General features: G+C 32.0%; 1 protein-coding gene across 1 annotated transcript; it reads left to right on the top strand.

Moving 5' to 3' along the window:
* Positions 1–11,886: 11,886 nt before the first annotated feature.
* Positions 11,887–22,399, top strand: LOC127728947 (sushi, von Willebrand factor type A, EGF and pentraxin domain-containing protein 1-like). Its single transcript, XM_052236526.1, has 4 exons — positions 11,887–12,023; positions 16,076–16,252; positions 20,761–21,261; positions 22,188–22,399. The coding sequence occupies exons 1-4, from the start codon at positions 11,909–11,911 to the stop codon at positions 22,397–22,399; spliced, it is 1,005 nt and encodes a 334-aa protein (XP_052092486.1). The 5' UTR covers positions 11,887–11,908.
* Positions 22,400–22,565: the final 166 nt, after the last annotated feature.

Genomic DNA, 22,565 nt, shown 5'->3' with positions numbered 1-22,565 from the left:
TAAGATCTACAATTAAGTTTCAGGAGTTATTGCCATTTAAAGACAATTTTTCACAATTTGTTCATCTAGTTTGCTTACTTTAAAAATCTTCTCCTCTGAAACTGCTAAATCAATTTCAGCTAAACTTGGGCTGAATGAGTTTCAGAGTATCTAGTATAAATTTTGTATTTTATTTCCTTATACGGCAAGAAACATAGCCACTATGGCTAAAATGGAACATATGGGTAAAATGCATTTTTTTGCTTTTAAAGAAAATATGACAGATACAAAGAAAATTTGAATGGCATTTTAAAGCAACTCATTAATATATCTTGAAAAGCAAAAATAATCATTGATGAAAGATTTAAGCAAAAAATTACAGGTAAGCGATTCAGGGTCTTGAGCCTCTTTTTTGTATTCTTGTCTTTCATTTTTGCTTATGTGCTTTGTCTATACAGTGTCTTCATGCCTTTATTTTTTCTTTGTTGACATAATTGTTTGTTTTAATAGTGATTATAACAAAATGTAAAAGTTGACTGCTATACCCCAATTTTTGGCGTTCACACATTGTTGTCAATATAATGGAACTTTATGCGACTGTCATACAAGTATGAGGGTTAGCTAGCTATAAAACTAGGTTTAATCCACCATTTTCTACATAAGGAAATGCCTGTACCAAGTCAGGAATATGGCAGTTGTTTTCCATTCGTTTGATGTGCTTGAGCTTTTGATTTTGCCTTTTGATAAGGGACTTTCTGTTTAAAAAAAAAATGAAAACAACACGTTATAAATTGAATGCGTCCGAAGCGCTTTTCTGGATTTACCTTCATCAGGAACGCTCAAAGCCGAATATTTGAAAGCCAAGGATATATAAAACAGACACAGTTAAGGGGCTTTGTAATAAAAAATGACCTAAAATAATAGCCAAATCCTTCTAAGGGCTTTGCCTGAATTTTCCATGGAGTTCGGTGTTTTTGATATTTTCCTTTTTTCCATGTACACGTTTAAGTTTAAGAAAATGTCATGTGCAGTTTTGAAAAAAAACATACCTTCTTGCATCTGGAAAAGCATATCGGTATTGATTAACTCTGTCGGAAGTGTAAATATACTCTCAATGTTACTAGTAACTGAATTATATTATACCTGTTCAATTTCCACACATTTTTTGCAACAGCACTCTATATATACACGCTCATAATTCTACAGACGCCATTTAAATTGTTCCTTAAATATAAAAATTCTTTCTCTTTCATGTAGTTCTTATTCTATCAAATGGTAATAGAAGAAAGTAACTATTAAGAGCCAATCTGCCAGAAAACCATGCAACAGGCTCCAAATGCAATGTTATCATATTGACCTGAAATTTGGCATACATGATACATTCATAACAACTAATCTTTGTGCAAAATATTTTTCAAAAATATTCATTGTTACTCTTTATATGGAGCGCCATCTATAAATAGCCACTTATGAAAAAATAAGCTGAACATTAGCCAATTTCAGCAGTTTTAAGCTGACAAACACCCGTGTTTATCAACATGTTACTGTTTTATTGGTAATAATATGTCATAATACTGTATTTTAACTGTCAAAATGTGTTAATACCTGAGGTTAAATTTTTTTCCTATATTTGCTCAGTGTGGTCCAAATATCCGAAACTTTACGAAACTGCTAAAATTGTGAAATTTGCTAATTTTTAAAAGTTTATATTTTCTTAAGTGGTAAAAATATTTTAATGCCATTTGTTTTTTTCTTAAACCCTAGTCATATATCTACAAAATATAAAAAAAAAAATCCAATTTCGTCAAATGATCATAGTACTCAATGTAAATTTTTTTTTTTTTTTTTACAACATAATTAAATATTTATTTCAATTATTGGCTTGTTACAATATCCTTCAAGCTCCCCCTGATGTTCCCTGTTACATTCCACTAATCACTCAGGGCAGTAATTAGTTGTAAAATTCACATTACATCAAAAATATATTAAATAATATCACTCATAATGATTATTCATATGTTTTCTAATGGTTGCTAAAACATTACTTTTAATTGCCATTGTCAAACATACTATTCTATTGAACTCATTAAGAAAAATTGAGAAAACATTGACATTTTTTGTCTTTTGATCAGATATGTAATAGGCTTTGTAAATTGAAAAACCAACAATTGTAAAAAAATAGTTAAAGTCAAAATATTCTTCGTCTGAAGTTTTATATCCAAGTACCAAATGTCTTAATTTTATCTTAAAAGTTATTTTACTCTTCTTTAAAACTTCATTTATTTTATTCCAGAAATGTTCTAAATACGGACACAGTATAAAGAAGTGATCATAATCTTCTTCTTGTGTACAAAAGTTACAAAAACTATTGTTTACAATTTTCCACCTGAATAAAAGTTTCTTTGTAGGTAGAATATGTTCTACTAATTTCCATATAAAAAATTTTAAGTTTATTTTCTTTTAAATATCTGAATAAAAATTTATATAAATTGTTTTGATATAACACATCATCTATATCAAGTATACGCAGCCATTTTTTGGGTTCAATAGCTGGTTCAAATTTTTTATTTATCAGAGATTTATATAAAAGTTTGTTTGATAATGATTCTAATTTTATAGGTAAACCTTTCCATATAATTGGTTTCTTTTTATATTTACAGTACTTTTTACTGAATTTTCCGACTTTAAAATTGCTACCCAGTCTTTTGGTATTGATTTCTTTACCAAATTAATTTCAGCTATCCAGTTTCATTTATTTTTTAGTTTATTAAAAATGATGTCTTGAGAAATGCAGCCTTTTTCATCTATGATATCAATTACATAAATAAGATCGCTTTTAATCCAATGTTTTAAAACTATAGCTTTATTTTCAAATTTGATAAATTTATTGTTCCATAATATTTGTTTTCTTATATCTGTAAATGTTTCAGGTTTATTCGTTAGACCTCCTCCAGTTAATTTCCAACATTTAAGGATATTTTTATAAAAATCTAATGTAAATTTATTAGTTTGGAAGGAACTGTGGTTTAGCAGGTGTTATCCTATATTAATGATATTTCTCTTATTTGGACACGTCAATAATCCTCATCTGTGGCCCCACCTTGTAGAAAATAAATATATGATGCACAACTAAAATACTTAATTAGTATCTCATACAACTTTCACATTAAACCCTTTAGTGGTTGCGGAGGAGTTGCAGACCGCAGGTAGTTACACTACACCACTACTGATTTTCTCCTTTTTGGTCCAAAGTTTCCCTCATAAACCCTCAATAGATAAACAAAAATATATATGGTGCACAATTTCACAACCCTCACAAGACATAGCATAGTTTGGTTTAATCCATTCTGTACTTTGAGAGGACTTAAGGATTGAAGATATATTACAAACAAACAGACAGACGGACGGACAGACAGACAGACCGACATTATGAATATTATATATACCCAAGCTATCACTAAGTCTCTTTACGAGAGGATCAAATGGATTCAGGACAGCCAATAATTAAAGGTCAAGCTAGCCCTTCTGGCCTGTTAAATGATTTGTTAAAAGAAGAATGCTACGGGGATATAGTTGGTTCACTATTGTGGATAAGCGTATGAATCTTTCTAATGGAGTAAGACACGTGGAGAAAATTTATCAAATCACCAATTACTATATCTAAATTAAAAAGGAGGGATATGTTGTATAGATTCATGACACAAAATCTTTATATTTACTTGATAAAATCCCAGCAAATGAACTGAGCTTTTGTTGTTGTTCTTCATCTAAAAGTCACAATGATGCTTTCAACATGTACAAAAAGCTCATAGCAAGTTCAAAATGACCCTTACGCACTGTTTAACTTCATTTAGACTTTAAATGTTGGATTTTCATGTACATAAAATAACACGTTTCAATCATTTTCATTTTATATTAATTCAAAATACATGTATCAAGGCAATTAATACAGGAAAGAAGTACACTAATACAATGACAATGGCATTTTTTTGTAGTTACACTGCAACAAGAATGAATGTAAAGTTGAAATGTCTATGCTATCTCTGTATAAAAATATATGTTGCCAAGTCTGTAGAAACAGCATGTACCGGTATGTCATCACTTGACATTCTGCTTTGCAAATCTTCGTCATCAACTACATTCAAATTCTCAATTTTGACTAATGACAACTTTGCTGGATCTCTAGATCTAGTTTCACAAATTTGGCAAATACACTCCAAATTTGAGATGTGGTAACCACTCGTCAGAGTTAAATTTCTTTGTTCCATCATCATTCCTTAATAGTTTCAAGTTTTTTTGCTATAGCCCTGCATTCTACTATATATATATATCATGTAAAAATTCCTTAACCATACTACTAAAAGGTTTCAATGGCTTATAGAATCCGTAAAAGCCCATCCTTCTGCAATATTCAAATAAGTTATCAAAACTGATTGTAGCAAAACCTTTGTGCTCATGGAAATCAGCTACATATGTCTCAGCCCATATAAGTTTCACTTTGTAATAACTATTTTCTTTGTTGGCATATATATACATGATTGTCTATGCATATATGATATTCTAAGATGTGTGGTTTTTGTATAAACCTAAAGCAATTTCGCTCTGGACAAGCAAAGAATGGATCATCATCTGAATTATCATCAGTGTCGGCTATTACATTTGCTCTTGGAAAATATTCAGTTTCTGCTGTTTCATTATATCCTCCAACTTATTTGTCTTTGTTATAAGTGTAATTAACAGATCCTTGTACGAAAGTTTCTTTTTGTACCTACAAAAAAAACCGTAACCATATTATCATAATATATGGAACTGATTAAGCATAAAGTAGGCTAATATTGACAAAATGCTAAAAGAAAAGTGTTCTAGCTCAATACAAAATTTTTTTCTCAAATATGACCCGAAACATATTGTTGTCTCATACAGACTAGAAATTTTACTGACACAGTTTTTTTTAGAACAATACAAGAGTAACTACTGGTGGAGCACGACAAGCTTACACTTCCTAAGTACCTGAGTACCTTCTCTAATTATAGTCTTTTTATTGAGTTTATTTTGATAACTTTAATTTATAATTCTTATGCAATTCTTTTGAAATGTGAGTTAATGCCCTGTGCGCATTTTTAATTTGTCTACTTTTTTATGGATGGTTTTCACCTTTATTTTTTTATGGGTTGGAAAAACTGGAAAATATTCCAAAAGGGGGGGTGGGGTTTAGGAAACACAAATCATGGATCTGCTGAAGATTTGTTATTTGTTTTTCGATTCTATACTAAAGTACAGTTTGATAGATGTTACTGCTTTCGATAAGGTCTCCATGCTTCCAATGGAAATTTGTTATAATTTTATGTGATGATTCATAAAAATATACAGATATTTGATAACCCATATCAAATTCATGAACGAATTATAATGCATATTTTCATTGATGAGTATGAAATCATATCTGGATAAATTTAGTTTTCTCCCTTTATCAGTTGATGTTTTTTAAAAGTTAGCACAAAGTAGGAGAACCAGGGAAACAAATCTTAGTTGATATTCTGTGGAAAATTAAAATCAAAATTATACAACTCTTTATATGAGCAGATTTTTACATCTGACATTGTGATGTGAGGCTGGTCCTGGATACTTCGTACACAATAACACATGCTATATATATATGTGGTATAAAAATTGCGACAAGAAACAACGAGACGAAAAAATTAAAACCTATAAATTGAAAATTAAAAAAAAAAAACGAAAATGTATAATACAAATATATCTCTGTATGGATTATATAAGACTACATTGTAGTACTAATATCAACAATGCAATTTGTCCCATCAAAATTATAAAACCGTATCTAACGAGAATATATATTGACTAAAAGGATAAACATGAATATAAGCCAATGGTGAATTTTTGTCTGAATGACCAATTGAAAGAGGGTTTTTTTTGAACCCATAATTATAAATTACAAACTGTATGATAATCTGAGTTTGTTTTATAATTTGCTATATGAAACACTCAATGGATGTCTGACCAAACTGTGGCAGATATCTTTTTAAGGGAAAGGGTTGTCAAAACACGGATTCATATGCATATATAAAATTAGAAAAAATAACCATAACAGAGCATTGCTGTATATCATATTTCTTTTTCGTTCATTATTTTGTACATAAATCAGGCCGTTAGTTTTCTCGTTTGAATTGTTTTACATTTGTCATTTCGCGGCCTTTCATAGCTTTACTATGCGGTATGGGTTTTACTCATTGTTGAAGCCCGTATGGTGACCTATAGTTGTTAATTTCTGTTTCATTTGGTCTTTTGTGGAGAGTTGTCTCATTGGCAATCATACCACATCTTCTTATTTCTATACTTGTCAAGAATTTTAAAGGGGTGGGATTTCTTTAATATACAGAAATATTGTCAAGAAATAGGAACTGCCCTAGAAAAGAGTTAAAACATTAGTTGTCATTTATGCAGTACTTAATTGACTTATCTTAATCATACTGTAATGAAATTTCATCAAAATGTTCTGTATGAAGGCTCGTTTAATAGAGAAAATGAATTTCACCCTCTATAGAATTTTTTAAATTTCAGACACACCCACAAAAAATACCAGTCTTTTTCTATACAGGGGATGGCTGTTAGATTTTGTTTTTGGAGGGAGTGGGACATTATTTACCATAACTTTGTTGAAAATAAATTATTTGTTGCAAAAGGTTTATAAGAAAATAAGTAATTTCTTTGCCTCAGATTGTAGGTCATTTCCCCTTACATGAAAATATTTAATTCAAATCAGCCTATGGCAAAAATAAATGATTTCCCCCAAATACATTGAAAATTATTATTTGATCCAAAAATCTTCCAAGCTCAACCATTATTTTCTACAAGAAATACCAGTAAATATGAGAAGTTCTTATTCTCATTCTTCATGGCAGACAACTTATGGTAACATTGTGTTTTCACACCGGAGAGTGGTGGTTTTTCCTATTTCAGAAATTTTTTTGGCAATGATACATAAAAATAATGAGATTATGTATGTAAAATGTGTCATGCAGTAATTTTATGTAAATCAGGTCTAAGTTAATTCATAGGTTAAGGGTTAGCTTAATGGGTTGTAATTAGAAAATAAATAATTCAGAAATTTATCAAAATATAGGAAAGTTAGATGCAAATTTCAATATCTTGCAATAATTTGCCAAAATTGGATTTTTGATATTTTTGACAATATCCATTGGTCTATTCACTAGTGCTTATTTCATGGAAAAATGAATGCCACTTTAGGAGATTGATGGACTCAAACTGCCTTCAAAATTGATTGTGGCCTACAAGGCCTTCTTTAATACCCTTTACCGAATAATTATTCTAGACAAATCTTTCCTGATATGGTTAATTTTTGTCTATCCAGGTTATTTTTAACAAATATAAGTTTAAATGGCCAGTAACACTTTTAAAAATCATAATTTATTGAGTTGAAACTATACACATTTTTCACTAGCATTTTAGTGATATTTAGGCATTTATGCAAATGAGGCTGTTTCTAAAAATAGACATGATGCAACAAAGTCTAAGATGTATTTTTACTTTTCCTTTATATATAAGATTTCAAAAATATAAAAATATTTCAAAAGTTCCGACATGCCATTTGGACAATATTTTGGATTTTGCATGGTTTTCTGGCAGACTGGCTCTTAACATCTGTAAAATTAAGATTACAAATATTAAAATCTGAAATCGGTGCATGTGTAGGCTGTTTTGAATTAGTTTTTTTTAATAAAGTTTTGATTTCAGTAATCTACTGCTTGCAAAGTTTATACCTTGAAAATGGGAAGATTGATTGTGATACATCAAGCCGTATATTCGGAACAGCATGCAAGTATACTTGTAACAATGGTTACCAACTATCGTCTGACAACAGTTCTGCAGTTACATGTGACATTTCCTATTCCGAAGGAGTCTGGTCACCTTCATCTAATGTTACATGTACTAGTAAGTGTGTGTATTTGAATAGACATTAGATACTAAGGGTGCCATACAAATCAAAAGTCATGATGTCAAAATGTAAAACAAACAAATATATATAATAAAAAAGACAATTAAATCATAAAACAAAATGCAACACAGAAAATTTCAAATTTAGCAATATAAAACGGGTACTCTGGAAGGATGAATGAGAAGACCCTCTATCACTGTATTGGATCACACTATAGAATATATTTTCATAATAGTAATAAATTAAAAACTTGTACATTCATTATTTGATAACGTAGAAAATCTGATCCATTTCACACTTACTGAAAAAAGACTTGCTGAAGTCTATTTTTTTTTTATCACACTTTTATTTCTTGATATTGCTAATAAATTGGTTGATTTATTGCTGGTTATGGTCATGTGGAAGTCTTTTGTAGGATTAAGACCCGCTGCATTGGACTTTCAATGAGCTAACTCAAAAGTTAAGTTCCGCGAGAATATGATCACTTACTCAGGCACATTATTATGAATTCGAACCTACTGATCTTTACTTTTATCCCTCAAAGCCGCGTGTTTGTGCCGAAAAATATTTATCGTTACCAAGCCTAGGGTCAAGCGCATGACCTTCCGCCCTTGTGCCGGGTTTAAAAATAAACTGTCTGTGTAAAAATTCAAGGTTGTAAGATATGTCTTCAATTTGCGGTTGATCTAGCCAAAAGTTCAATTGACTTTATTCGAGTGCAGATTTAAGCAAAGAACTAAATTGATTATGTACTGCTATTTTACAATCCAAGATGGCGGTTTACACTTAATTTACCATAAGTTAAGTCTTAATATTCTGTATCTTTCTATAGTAGATAAAGTGTTGAATGGAGATCGTTGATGGCAATGGTTATTCGCTTGGAGTTTAATTTATTGTATAGACACGTCTATTGGTGAAGACTATTGTTTGCTGTCTTGTTTACTTTTGTTTGTTTTGTTTTGGATGGTTTATTGACGTACATTTATTTGCATGTGTTTGTATTTATTTTCTGTGATGTTCCAATTTTAATTTTTTTTTCTCTCATCTTAAATGTAAAATGAACTGAAACTCTACTGAGCAGATGAAAGTGTTCGTCAATGCAATGACTTCGAAAGATAATACCTGCAGTATAATCGAATTGAAAAGGCTAAATCGTGTCTTTATGTAATCTTAGAAAAGATATGCAGCTCTCCATATCATCCTTGCAATGGACGCCTGTCTTGTACCTCTGACAACTATGAACACGGCACAACTTGTTATCCAGTATATAATGACGGGTATTCTACAGATTCCACGAAAAGCATGGTTTGTAACGGTGATCAGTGGACAGGTGTCATCGATCCTTGCTTAGGTATAAAACACATTTAAAATATGTAAGGTGATAAATTCATAAAATCATGATTGCATAATTAAAACCTTGCTGTGACGTAATATCATTCATAAACTGTAGTTTCTCTTACTAAAATCAACGCTTCCCAAACCAGTCACTGAGATAATGTTGAGTCAGTTATAAATAACAAGGTCTGTTATGTGCATTTAAATATTTCAATTTTATACGAAGGAAAATAGTGGTATATATTTTAACAGGTCAGGAATAACTTGAATCAATTGACGTATAATCCACCAATTGACATATATTGGTATAGACCAATTGACCTATAATGCAAGTTTTTTTGTTATTAAATGCTAGTGTGAGATAGGAGCATCATTTTGCAACTTACAACCTATTTTATGACCATTATTGAGTCCTCCGAAAGTTTCAGTTTTGTCAAAGCCTGCTGCATCTCTTGAGAATGCATGTGTACAATAATTCTTTTGATGAAACATCTGTACTATTGACCATTATTGACTTTTAATAATAAAAGTCAAGTATTAACAAAGAGCTTCATTCACCTGTGGAGTTGTACTCATAATCACATGACTGCAGACAGTATTGATGTCTATTGACAGGTGATTAGTGATACATTTGCCAATCAAGAATTGACAAGATAACAATAGAAGAAACTGCAAATACAATTATTGATTAAATGCAATATGTTATGTCACTATACTAAACTAGGAATGTTTGACATGTTTTCATACAATAATATGGTTTTAAGAAAACAATGCTCCATTTTGGTTGAATAATTCGCTTTGAAAAACAAAGAATTGGTCTATACCATTATATGTCAATTGGTGGATTATACGTCAATTGAGGTATAATCCACCAATTTGTGGTTATTCCTGACCTGTCGAACAACATTTTTGTTACCAGAATTTTACTGAAAAATGATACAACCCAGTATAATGAATACATAGGGCTTGCACCTTTGTATACGTAAAACGACGTTCGTATGCTGTTGGTACCTGCGAAGATCGGACGATTTGTAAAGTTAAGGTTGGAAGAAATAACCCATAAACAATACAAGTCTTACAATTTGGAAGGTTAGACGTTCGTCTCGTCTTCATAAGACACATCAGAGGCGCTCGAATTTAAGCAGAAAATGTGTTTTTTTTTTCATTTTCCTTTGTTTTTTCCGTTTTTGTTACTTTCTGAGTTATTGTTAGTGTTTTGCTATGAGCACGTTTTTTTTTATGGTTTATTGGTTTATTAATGACTATTTTATGCATACATGTATTAAAACATTGTTACATTACCTTCATTTAGTAATTTTGTATAAAATTTATTTAGAGTATTTTTACAAATTTACATATATCTGAAAATAACACTTGTTTAAAAATTTTGTTCTTTGATTGAAGCGGTAAAAAACCCAGCTGACGCTTTGGACTTTAATTACGTTTTAATAAAATTGGAAACGGGAAATGTGTCAAAGAGACAACAACCCGACCAAAAGAGCAGAAAACAGCTCGAGGCCACCAATGGGTCTTCAACATATCTAAATATATATCATTTGGGTAGAATCTTGTTTAGATTTTATAATATCAACATATTATATATTTAATTCTATATAAAAGATTCTGAAGAACCAGAATTTACCTTTTGTCCTACAACAATGCGTAAAATTGCTGATAGGCTTACTGGAGATATTATCGTCAACTGGTCAACACCCATTGTGTCTGATAATTCCAAAAATGAAGAAACATGTGGTTTTGGATCATCAGTTGAAATTCAGCAAATACAAGGATTACCATCAGGATCATACTTTGGAGTTGGATATCATCACATTTCGTACAATGCCACAGATAGTTTAAAAAACATAGCCCAATGTACTTTTGTCGTGATCATTGAAGGTATGTGAATAAAAAGTAAAACAAAATACCTAACTCCAAAGTAAATTCAAAAAGGAGAAGTCCACAAAAAATGAAAAAAATCAACGTTATCAACTAACAAAATGAGTTGAAATTAAATGTCGTATTTCTGACTTGGTAAAGGCATTTTCCGACAAAAAGACTGGTTTTAAAGCTAGCTAAACCACCCACTTGTATTACAGTTGTTTTTGTTCCGTTATATTGACAGAATTGGGTGAGCAAACCAAACAGACATAATAGGTTAATATGACATTAATTCGGATACAGCAGCCAAATCTGTGTAAATATAAATCACAGACATACAACACAACTGACTAAAGAATTCAAACAAACAACATTTGTTGCATTGTATTAATATGCAATAACATAAGTATATGCAATTTTAAATACGCATACACCAAAAGTGTCATAAGTATACAAACAGTTCATGAAAGCGTTCCCACATTACAATGCTTGGATATTTTGTATAACATGGTAAAATAATTACAGTAATATCAAATCAGACGACATAGTTACAAAAATTACCATCAAGGTGTTTTATTTGAATAACACTTGATCTTATCTAAAACAATGTATATATTATAGTTTCAATCTATTCTGTCTACAGAAGTTTCGTGTGACCCTCTAATACTTGACGACGAATTTGTATTGGTTACATGTCCAAATGGGTACGCATACGGATCGACCTGTTCCCTTGCCTGCTTCATGAGTTACGAATTAGATGGTGATGCTAATGTTACATGTGAGAGAAATACATCTGCAGAAGATAAAGCGTTTTGGAACTGGAACAATGAAACTCAGGCATTCTGTCAAAAACTATGTAAGTTAAGTAAAATTGTAAGTATACTCATTATGTAACGGCTATACAAGAACAATCACCTTTACAGGTCCTTCTTTGTTAACAGTTTCTGCTGTGTTCTTCTTTATGAAAAGCGCCATAGTGCGCAGTTAAAAGCTAATGAATGGATGATAATGTAAATTTATTCTGAGAAATGATGAAAGTTCCTCGCAAAACACCTAGCAGAAAAAAAGTCATTGCTATATTCCATATAACGGTGACAGTGAAGTATATAGAATATTACCTGCTAATAACGTAATGTTAGAAATCACACCTCACTCTTTTATCACAAATATGAATAAAGAGAACGCAGTTCCTGTTCAATTCTTATTCGTGTGAATGCATTAATGAATTATCAACAACTATAAAATGCACAACGGAAAATAGAGCTTTATTTTAAGAGAAAAGGTGTATTATCAGGTTAAAAAAAGTATCAGAAGATTCTAAAGGGAGATTCAAAACTCGTTCGTCGAAAAAATACTTACACGATCAGCGTAAAATACTTAAAACGACGAAAGAATAAAATATGTCTGCAAAGCACTACGTAAGAAAATAAAGACTTTGCCTTATGATAACTCAGTGTTTCCCATTATGGACTTTCAATTTTTATGTAGTAAAAATACAACACCAAGTGAGACAAAGTAGATACGATATTCTAAGGCTTGGTGTCTTACCAGGATTATCTTCTTAGATGGTTGCTATAATGTTACTATGGAGGCAAACAAAGCCATGGACAAAAGAAAAACGACAAAAAAAAAAAACAGTCACAAACATACTACACAGAAAAAATTGAGCACCACGAGCCGTATCAAAAATATGCAGTTAATGTAGATACTCTTGAATGGTCAGCATAACCTACTCAAAAAGTAACACCCGTCGTGGGACTCTTGCTAAAATCAATTGATACAAGATGTTCACTGTTTAACAGTATAAGGTTGTGAATTTCTTTAATCAGAACATCACAAAATTCATGCACCATCGATACATGTATATTTTCTAACCATTAAACCTAAAATATCGTATCAATTTGGAAATAAATACTCCATGCGCGCAGGTGCTGTGAATGTTGCTACCCAGAAAGTGAAATTTTGCAATGGGAAAAAGTAAAATAACAAAAATACCGAACTCCAAGGAGAATTCAAAACGGAAAGTCCCTTATCAAATGGCAAAATCAAAAGCTCAAACACATCAAACGAATGAAAAACAACTGTCATATTCCTGATTTGGTACAGGCATTTCCTTATGTAGAAAATGGTGGATTAAACCTGGTTTTATAGCTAGCTAAACCTCTCACTTGCATGATAGTTGCATAAAATTCCATTATATTGACAACAATGTGTGAACAAAACAAACAGACATTATAGGTAAACATGTCAAAAATAGGGGTACAGCATTGAACCTTTGTCGCAAAATTTTAGTATTGGCCTATATTGTCAATTTCTAGTTTTAAGTCGAGATAACATACGGACTTAACTTTGTTTGTTGTTATACTTTATCTCAAGTATAATCGGGTACAAATATCAACATAGTCAACAAATATCAAATCATTCAGTAAGAGAACATCAATAATATAGAGAAATGTGAATTCAATGGATAATATAACCTTCTTCCATGTTTTATGCTTGCGTCATAAGAATAAAGGAACAAGGTGACAAGATAGGATAGTTGGTTCCTATGTGAATGTCGACTGTGTGTTAAAAAAGTAATCCAAACGTTATAAATGTGATTGTTAGTTAAGAAATCAATCAATCAAAAACATTTGACTTTTCTACACTTTACACACGTATTCCCAATTCCAAACTAAAAGACAAATTGAAAAAGTTGGTTCTGCTTTGTTTCATAAAAAAGAATGGCCAACGTAGATACAAGTATCTTGGCTTAGGGAGGGATAAATCCTACTTTGTAAAAAATCACTCTGATTCAAACAAAAAATTCTCTGAAACTGACATTATCAAGATGCTTAATTTCTTGATTAACAACATATTTGTAACGTTTGGAGGACGTGTTTTTCAACAAACAATCGCCATGGGAACAAATTGTGCCCCTCTTCTTGCCGACTTGTTCCTTTATTCATATGATGCTGACTTCATACAGGAACTTCTTAGGAATAAAGAAAAGAAGTTAGCGGTATCCTTTAACTTTACTTTCCGCTATATAGATGATGTTCTCTCACAAAATAATTCAAAATTTGGTGACTATGCTGAAGGTATCTATCCCATCGAACTTGAGATAAAGGATACAGCAGATACAGTTAAGTCTGCCTCATATCTTGACTTACATCTAGAAATTGACAATGAGGGTCGATTGAAAACAATTTTTATGACAAAAGAGATGATTTCAAGTTTCCCAATTGTGAACTTTCCATTTCTATGTAGCAACATTCACGCTGCGCCTGCATACGGAGTATATATCTCCCAGTTGATACGATATTCCAGGGCTTGTTTTCCTATCATGATTTCATTGATAGAGGATTACTGCTCACAAAGAAGCTATTAAACTAAGTAGTGAAGTTGAAATCATCACAAGTTTTACGGACGTCATCACGAGTTGGTTGACTTTTATGGAATATCCGTTTCACAGACGATAGCGGATATATTTCTAATGTCGGAACTACAACCCCGTCCTCTTTTTCCGAATGTGACCTACCGAATTAGACTCATAACCGGGTTTGTATAGACATGATCAACACGACGGGTGCCACATGTGGAACAGGACCTACTCACCCTTCCGTAGCACCCCCAGTTTTTTGGTGGGGTTCATGTTGCTCAGTCTTTAGTTTTCCATGTTGTGTTTTGTGTACTATTGTTTGTCTGTTTGTCTTTTTGTTTTTTAGCCACGGCGTTGTCAGTTTATTTTCAACTTATGAGTTTGAATGTCCCTCTGGTATTTTTCGCCTCTCTTTTGCATCTTTTTTTAACCATTCCTTTTATAAAAACAAGTTGGACTAATTATTTCAGGCAGCCTTTCAGTTAAGAATGAAGAATACATATGTAAAAAGGGGAAGGAAAGCAAGTGCTTGTTTGCTACTGCATATGGGGAGAGGAACTTAGATTGTAAATTCTGCACCCTTCCGTAGCACCTGCGATCACCCCCAGTTTTTTGGTGGGGTTCATGTTGCTCAGTCTTTAGTTTTCCATGTTGTGTTTTGTGTACTATTGTTTGTCTGTTTGTCTTTTTGTTTTTTAGCCACGGCGTTGTCAGTTTATTTTCAACTTATGAGTTTGAATGTCCCTCTGGTATTTTTCGCCTCTCTTTTGCATCTTTTTTTAACCATTCCTTTTATAAAAACAAGTTGGACTAATTATTTCAGGCAGCCTTTCAGTTAAGAATGAAGAATACATATGTAAAAAGGGGAAGGAAAGCAAGTGCTTGTTTGCTACTGCATATGGGGAGAGGAACTTAGATTGTAAATTCTGCAATGGTTCTCAATGGAATAAAAATGAAGTCATATCTTTGAAAATTTGGCCGTTATAGACTTTCCGTGACACAAAATACTTTGAAAAATGTTCCATTTGTTTTAGCCAAATCCTTTAAATCTTTCTTTTCCAGTATATGCACCATTTTGAAACCACGTGGTGTTCATTTGTGATGTACTTGTACGTGTCTACAATAAAACAAATATATTTTATTTTTAGAAATTTACTTGACGTGTGAAAATATAAACGTCACAAAAAATACGTCACTTTTTGTGGCGTTTATACATTCGTGTGACGCACAGTTTATAATTCATTTGTGGTGTCCTGGTGTGCTGTCTTGGATTCATGGGAGGTGTACGTTGTTATTCTGTGGTTTACATGTTGTAATGTACTATTATATTATTTATCTATGTGTTTCTATGTCCTGAGTGTTCTTGCGTTTATTTGTACCGTATTCCTGTCACGTAATGTATTCATTTTAGCGGTATTTTTAACATTGCCATATAAGCGGGAGGTTTGGCTAGCCCTAAAACTAGGTTCAAGCCACCATTTTTAAATCCTGCACGTGGTTTTATTAGTTGTAACCTTTTTTGAAAAGTTTTTTTTTTTTCGTTACAGCATGCCCAAAGCTTCCTGTTCCCGAAGGTGGAGCATTGGTTTGTAGCACAGCCATCGGTAATGAAGTATGTACAATGTCTTGTTCAAATGAACATCAAGTTGCAAAAGGAACATCGATTACGTATATATGCAGTGATGAACAAATTTGGATACAAGGAATACCTCCAAATTGTACAGGTTAGAGACTAACTTTATGAACTGTAAATTCTTCTGTGAACTACAGTAGTCAGCACTCTTGTGTTGACATGAATTATCATTGATATGGTCATAACTATAAATTAACTGTTTACAAAACTTTACATTTTTGAATTACTAAGGCTTTTCTACCTGAGGAATAGATTACCTTAGCTGTATTTGGCAAAACTTTTAGGAATTTTTGGTCCTTAATGCTCTTCAACTTCGTACTTTATTTGGCCTTTTTAACTTTTTTTTATTCGAGCGTCATTGGTGAGTCTTCTGTAGACGAAACGCGCGTCTGGGGCAAATACAAAATTTCAATCCTGGTATCTATGATGAGTTTATCTACATACCAATTCAGGTCATGATTGATTCACTGTCAATTTGTTTCATCAAAACTAATTCTTTACAGATAGAAACTTGAACTTCCAGTGATTTATAATTTTTTACAAAACACTGGTTGCAATTCATATGTTATAAAGATGGTACTATGTAAATCAACGACAGATTCAACAAAGAGGGTATACCATAGGAAAGGGGATTTCAGAAAGTATCACTCCATTTACTTTTCCAATACGTATACAAGTGTTAATATAACGGTCATCTGCCGTTGACTAGACATTACATATTACCAAAAATCTAATTTAAAATTTCTGACATATATATATATATAAGTGTAAGCATGTGTTACTTCACTGGCTACCCTTGGACACTTCCACCATGTATTACAATGTATATATTTTGACAGTTGTGGAGTAAAAAAGATGACAACAAAAACTTATCTGGTTTTTTGTATCATACTGCGTATTTTCAGAATTTTTATTTTTATACTTTAATTCCCAAAAATGTCAGACGTTGAAACGTAATAAGACATAATAACACTTAATTCAACGAAAATAAGCTTAGAAAAATAAGTGTACAGATAGCATAACCTTTAATATGACAAATTTAACATCTTTTAGTCAATTGAAAGCTTCGATGATGTTAATATCAATATAAAATCGCGAAATCTTTATAACAACTTTGAAATTATACATTTAAATTTTGAAATAGGGTATCCAAACAAAAAAATTGTTATATTGTCATCGCTTAATGTTAATGACCCCTTCTGTACACCTGTGTATTACGAAATGTTCAAAGTGCTATGATATCAAAACAGTAAAAATACATAATAAAAGTGACCTGCCATTTCGTACATATACGAAAGGGAAACGTTGTTCAAAGCAGTAGTGTTAAATATTTCATTGCATTTAATAGAAAATGGGGATGGGTGGCAAATAAAGCCAAGATTTTTGAAAAAATCCTACAGACTTTATCACAGAGATGTTCGTTATAAAATTGTAAACATAGATACTCACTTGTTTGTCCATGATGTGCTAGCGTTTATTGTCTTCAAAAAGTCCTAAACAACCTTTACAATCTCAAAAAAACTCTGCTGAGACACTAAAGTCGAGCGCACCTTAGAAGGTGTATTTGAATAAGTCCATTTTTATAACTTGTTTAACCAATATCTTTATTTATATAATTGTTTTAGGGAAATCATTGCTAGCACTGCATGCAATAATCCTCTTAATATGAAGTACTGACTTGTCAAATATTGGAGTACAATAGTAAAGGCTGTTGATTTTTTTTTTATAAAATTTCCATATGTTTACATCTAGAAATTGACAATGAGGGTCGGTTGAAAACAAAACTTTACGACAAAAAAGATGATTTCAGTTCCCAATTGTGAACTTTCAATTTCTATGTAGCAACATTCCAGCAGCGCCTGTGTTCAACGTTTATATCTCCCAATTAATGCGATATTCCAAGGCTTGTATTTTCTATCATGATTTCCTTGATAGAGGGTTGCTGCTCACGAAGAAGCTATTAATACAAGAGTTCCAAGTGAAATCGTCCCTTCGTAAATGTTACGGACGCCATCACGAGTTTGCTGACCGTTATAAAATATCCGTTTCAGAGATGACAACGGATATGTTCCAATTGTCGTAACTGCAATCCCGTCCCCTTTTCCTCGAATGTGACTTACCGAATTAGACGTATCACCGGGTTTGTAATAACATGAGCAACACGACGGGGACCACATGTGGAGCAGAAACTGCTCACCCTTCCGGAGCACCTGAGATGGGGTTCGTGTTGCTCAGTGTTAAGTTTTCTTTGTTGTCTTTTGTGTACTGTTGTTTGTCTTCTTCTTTTGTAGCCACGGCGTTGTCAGTTTATTTTCGACTTATTATAGATATAAGAAGATGTGGTATGAGTGCCAATGAGACAACTCTCCATCCAAGTCACAATTTGTAAAAATAAACCATTATAGGTCACATTACGGTTTGAATGTCCCTTTGGTATCTTTTGCCTCTCTTTAGCATTTGAAAAAAAAGGGTACACTATCCTTAAACATTTCTCCCGAATATAACTATAATGTATATATATATATTTTTGCACCTCATGTTTGCGGTATACCATCTTTTCCGCAAGTTTATTGTTTTCTGTTTGGTAATAAATTAATAATAAGATCCATTTTTACATCTGGTGATCCGTTCATTTGGCAATCGCCAATGGCAGTCAGCAGGGTTTAGAACATCAGTTGTTCGACCTGCTAGTCAAATGCGTTTTGTTAAAATATACTTTTTCACTTTTTTGGTCTTTTGGAAAATGTTGTTTGTGCTGTATTTAGACCCCTCTACCAAGAAATTTGTTTTGCATGCACACGTATAAAAATTGCGGTTTTTATCCAAGGCAATCATAGGTTTGAACGTTGTTTTCAATTTACACTTGTTTATATTTTTTCGTTTGGGCTTGTATTATATTTGCCTTCGGGTTTATATGATCCGTTCATCCTATTTCGACTCTTTTCAAAATTCAAGAGTCTATTCTTAATTGAGGTAAATTATATGGCCTTCCAAATACCGTTTCGATTCCTAACATCACTGAAGAGACATTAATTGTCGAAATCCGGATATGGTGTACAAATTTTTGCACCTCATGTTTGCGGTATACCATCTTTTCCGCAAGTTTATTGTTTTCTGTTTGGTAATAAATTAATATTAAAATCCATTTTTACATCTGGTGATCCGTTTATTTGGCAATCGCCAATGGCAGTCAGCAGGGTTTAAGAACATCAGTTGTTCGACCTGCTAGTCAAATGCGTTTTGTTAAAATATACTTTTTCACTTTTTTGGTCTTTTGGAAAATGTTGTTTGTGCTGTATTTAGACCCCTCTACCAAGAAATTTGTTTTGCATGCACACGTATAAAAATTGCGGTTTTTATCCAACGCAATCATAGGTTTGAACGTTGTTTTCAATTTAGACTTGTATATATATATATATATATATATCTTCAAATAAATAATATGTTTAACGATAGTCATAACATATTCATGTGCTATTCTAGTATGTTCCATTCTGAACCAAGTTTACTCAAAAAGATTGTTAGACATACTTAAAACATATTCTCTTATATGAGGTATAAGGTCTGTGTGTATTGAATCAATTGGGAGTAAAGGGTTAAAATGTACATTCATCCGCAAGGATTTTATGCACTAAATTTCCATTTAATCATACAAATTAGGACATGTTTCAACTAAAAAAGAATTACCTCGTCGTTTTTATTCATTGTTTGTATCTTAAATGTTGAATGTTTACTTATCTCAAACGCAAGTTCGGCTGAACACGCCGTAGACACCGAGTGCAATGCATGAAATAATAAAATCCGATGAAATCCAAGCATTTCAAATATTTCTATTAGTTTTGTTTCGATTGATTTACTTCATGGAATTAATGTTTGAATTTCGTTTCTGGTGATCAATAGATCTCGTTCCGGTTAACAACCATTTCTTTTTCAACACATTCATTGTACATTTAGAATTTCTTAGTTTTACCATATTATATGATTTATGTTATTAGGACACGCGAAATTTAAAAAAAGTGTGTATTTCATTTGAAAGCATTTGGTTCGATACTGCAGCTGGTGGACTGGTAGTCCCCGAAGGTATCACAATCTTTTGCAGTGCATCGGTACTGACATTATTTTTATAACATTAATTTATTTAAAATTCCGTTTTGAAATTAGGAAATTATAAAATAACTAAGGTTCCAACTACATCATGCAAAGTTGACCTTAGATGAAATTGGTTATTCTGTTTAGTGTTTTTTTCTAATATATGACTCCTTACGTTGCAGTGAATTTATGCTTCCTTAGTATTCAAATGTTTAGGTTTTAGTACTCCTGTAATATCAATCCAAATAGAAAAGCGCTTGAAATGAATGAAATTAATAAAGTGTTTATTTCATTTATTAGTCACACCATAAACCCATGGACATGCAAAAAGTGTTGTCAGTGTATGCTCCTGGTGCACCTGACATTGTATAAGAATTCACAAGGATGTACATTAAACCATTAGGCTACATGCGGGCCATTCGAATCATACAAATGCATGCATTTTCTTTTATTCAATTCACGTCTTAATTTATTTTATAAAAGTGTCCTTTTTTCAATATTTTGATATAGACAAGGTGCATCCTAGGAATGCGATTGGAGAAGAGGAGTTTTTCTTATACTATGAAGGAAATTGTTCTGATCTAACTACGATTGAGACAATAAAAAGTCATTTTATTGAAACAATAAGAAGAGTAGAGAGCACAGAAGGGTGGAGTAACCTCTGTCCAAGTAACTGTACAATAGAAGATGTTGTTGTGGATTGTGGATCCCTAAATGGAAAACGCCGGAAGCGATCTACTGAAACAGATGCGTTTCACAAAATTTTCAAGCGATCTACCGAGCCTGTGAAGATTACATTTAACTTTATATTAAATTTCCCGTGGCAGACAGACAAGGGCCTGTGGGGAAATGATGACATTTATGCAGAAATGTCTGATTTTATGAGCAATAGAGTGGAAGAGGGTATGGTTGACTTTCCTAATGTAACAACAGGTTCCATGCAGTTTGGATGGCTTGAGTACAATTGTCCATTGGGACAATTACCAACCTACAATGACGACGGAACGTGTGGTACGTATAGTACCGAGAGACGAATTAAGTAATTTGGTTGATAATAAATTGGATCAAACACATGACACTTTTAAATAATTTAGTCATTGGTTTTGAAAAATTAACGGTTTTTTTTCTGAAAAAGAGCTTTTTTTTACTGTTACTTTTTACAGGAAACTTGCAAAGCAACAATCCTGGTGCATTTTCTTGTTATTTGTGCAATCAAAATCTTTAAATCCGTGATCCCGAATTAAATTGATATTTTTGGAAGATCATAAACGGAATCCTCTTCACAATGAGGTGTATGCCAGAACAAAATCATTAAGTTACGAGTTATTTCTAATTTATCATTTCCCAATTATTGGGAGACACACACAATTTCAAATTTATGTTATACGGTAGCTTATAAACGCATAATAAGTTGTATATTATAATGTATAATTTTGGATCATCAATCTAACGGATTCAATGTTTAATGATCACAAGGATGTCTTCGTTCAAGTTTTTAACTTCCTTGTTCCAAGGGTTACAACTGGTGTATTGAAACAACACTCATATTTGCATAACCCATATGTTACTACCAGTTCAATGTGATCTTAAATTAATTGAAAGAGTGTTTGGACTAAAGCTTTATATGTTTTTCTTTGCTAGAAATAGATCATAGAATGAGATTAAAAAAGTCAATATAGCAAATTTGGTTCTGTTAAGCTTGCTTTAAAGACCTCCCAGTATTCTTTGATACGGCCTTAACTGGTTATCTATTACCAATATTTTTGTTTTTATCGTCGTTATGAAAGACGTTGGATCTTTGTTGCTTTTATCTTATTTTGAATGTTATTTAAGAAGGTCTCCGACACGGAATAAGAAACACATTGTCATATGGCATATTATTTTATTATTTGTGTTATTGTTTGTTTCTTTATACCTTTCCGTATGTATTCATTTAGTTGGATGTCCCCCAGGACAGTACCTGGACAATGATGATTGTCTAGATTGTAGCAAAGGCTATTATCAGGACAAAGAATATCAAATTAACTGTGAAAAATGTCCATCAAACCAGTCAACGGAAAGTAGGAGATCAATGTCAAAAGATGATTGTCAAGGTAATTCTTTGCTACAAAAATGTATGAAAATCAAACGATGTTGTGTGTGTAAATGAAAGACCTGTTAAAGTAATTCATTTCTTCGAGAATGATTTCCGGACATTAACTTGTACCAGTATTTTTTCGGTCACATGATAAAAACAAAATGTGTTTGAACCTAGCTACTGGATTTTATATATTAAAAGTTTAAGTTATACGTTAAAACGATTTTTTACAATTTTA

This window comes from Mytilus californianus, unplaced genomic scaffold, assembly GCF_021869535.1.
Source record: "Mytilus californianus isolate M0D057914Y unplaced genomic scaffold, xbMytCali1.0.p SCAF_2, whole genome shotgun sequence".
Lineage (NCBI taxonomy): Eukaryota > Metazoa > Mollusca > Bivalvia > Mytilida > Mytilidae > Mytilus > Mytilus californianus.
This window is presented reverse-complemented; position numbering and strand designations above follow the sequence as displayed.

Excerpts from the sequence above, each read along its gene's own strand:
- LOC127728947 (XM_052236526.1), top strand. The coding sequence starts at position 11,909 with ATGAGTTACGAATTAGATGGTGATGCTAATGTTACATGTGAGAGAAAT. Across the intron at positions 16,253-20,760 it reads AATACCTCCAAATTGTACAG|ACAAGGTGCATCCTAGGAAT; the intron begins GTTAGAGACTAA and ends ATTTTGATATAG. Across the intron at positions 21,262-22,187 it reads CAATGACGACGGAACGTGTG|TTGGATGTCCCCCAGGACAG; the intron begins GTACGTATAGTA and ends GTATTCATTTAG.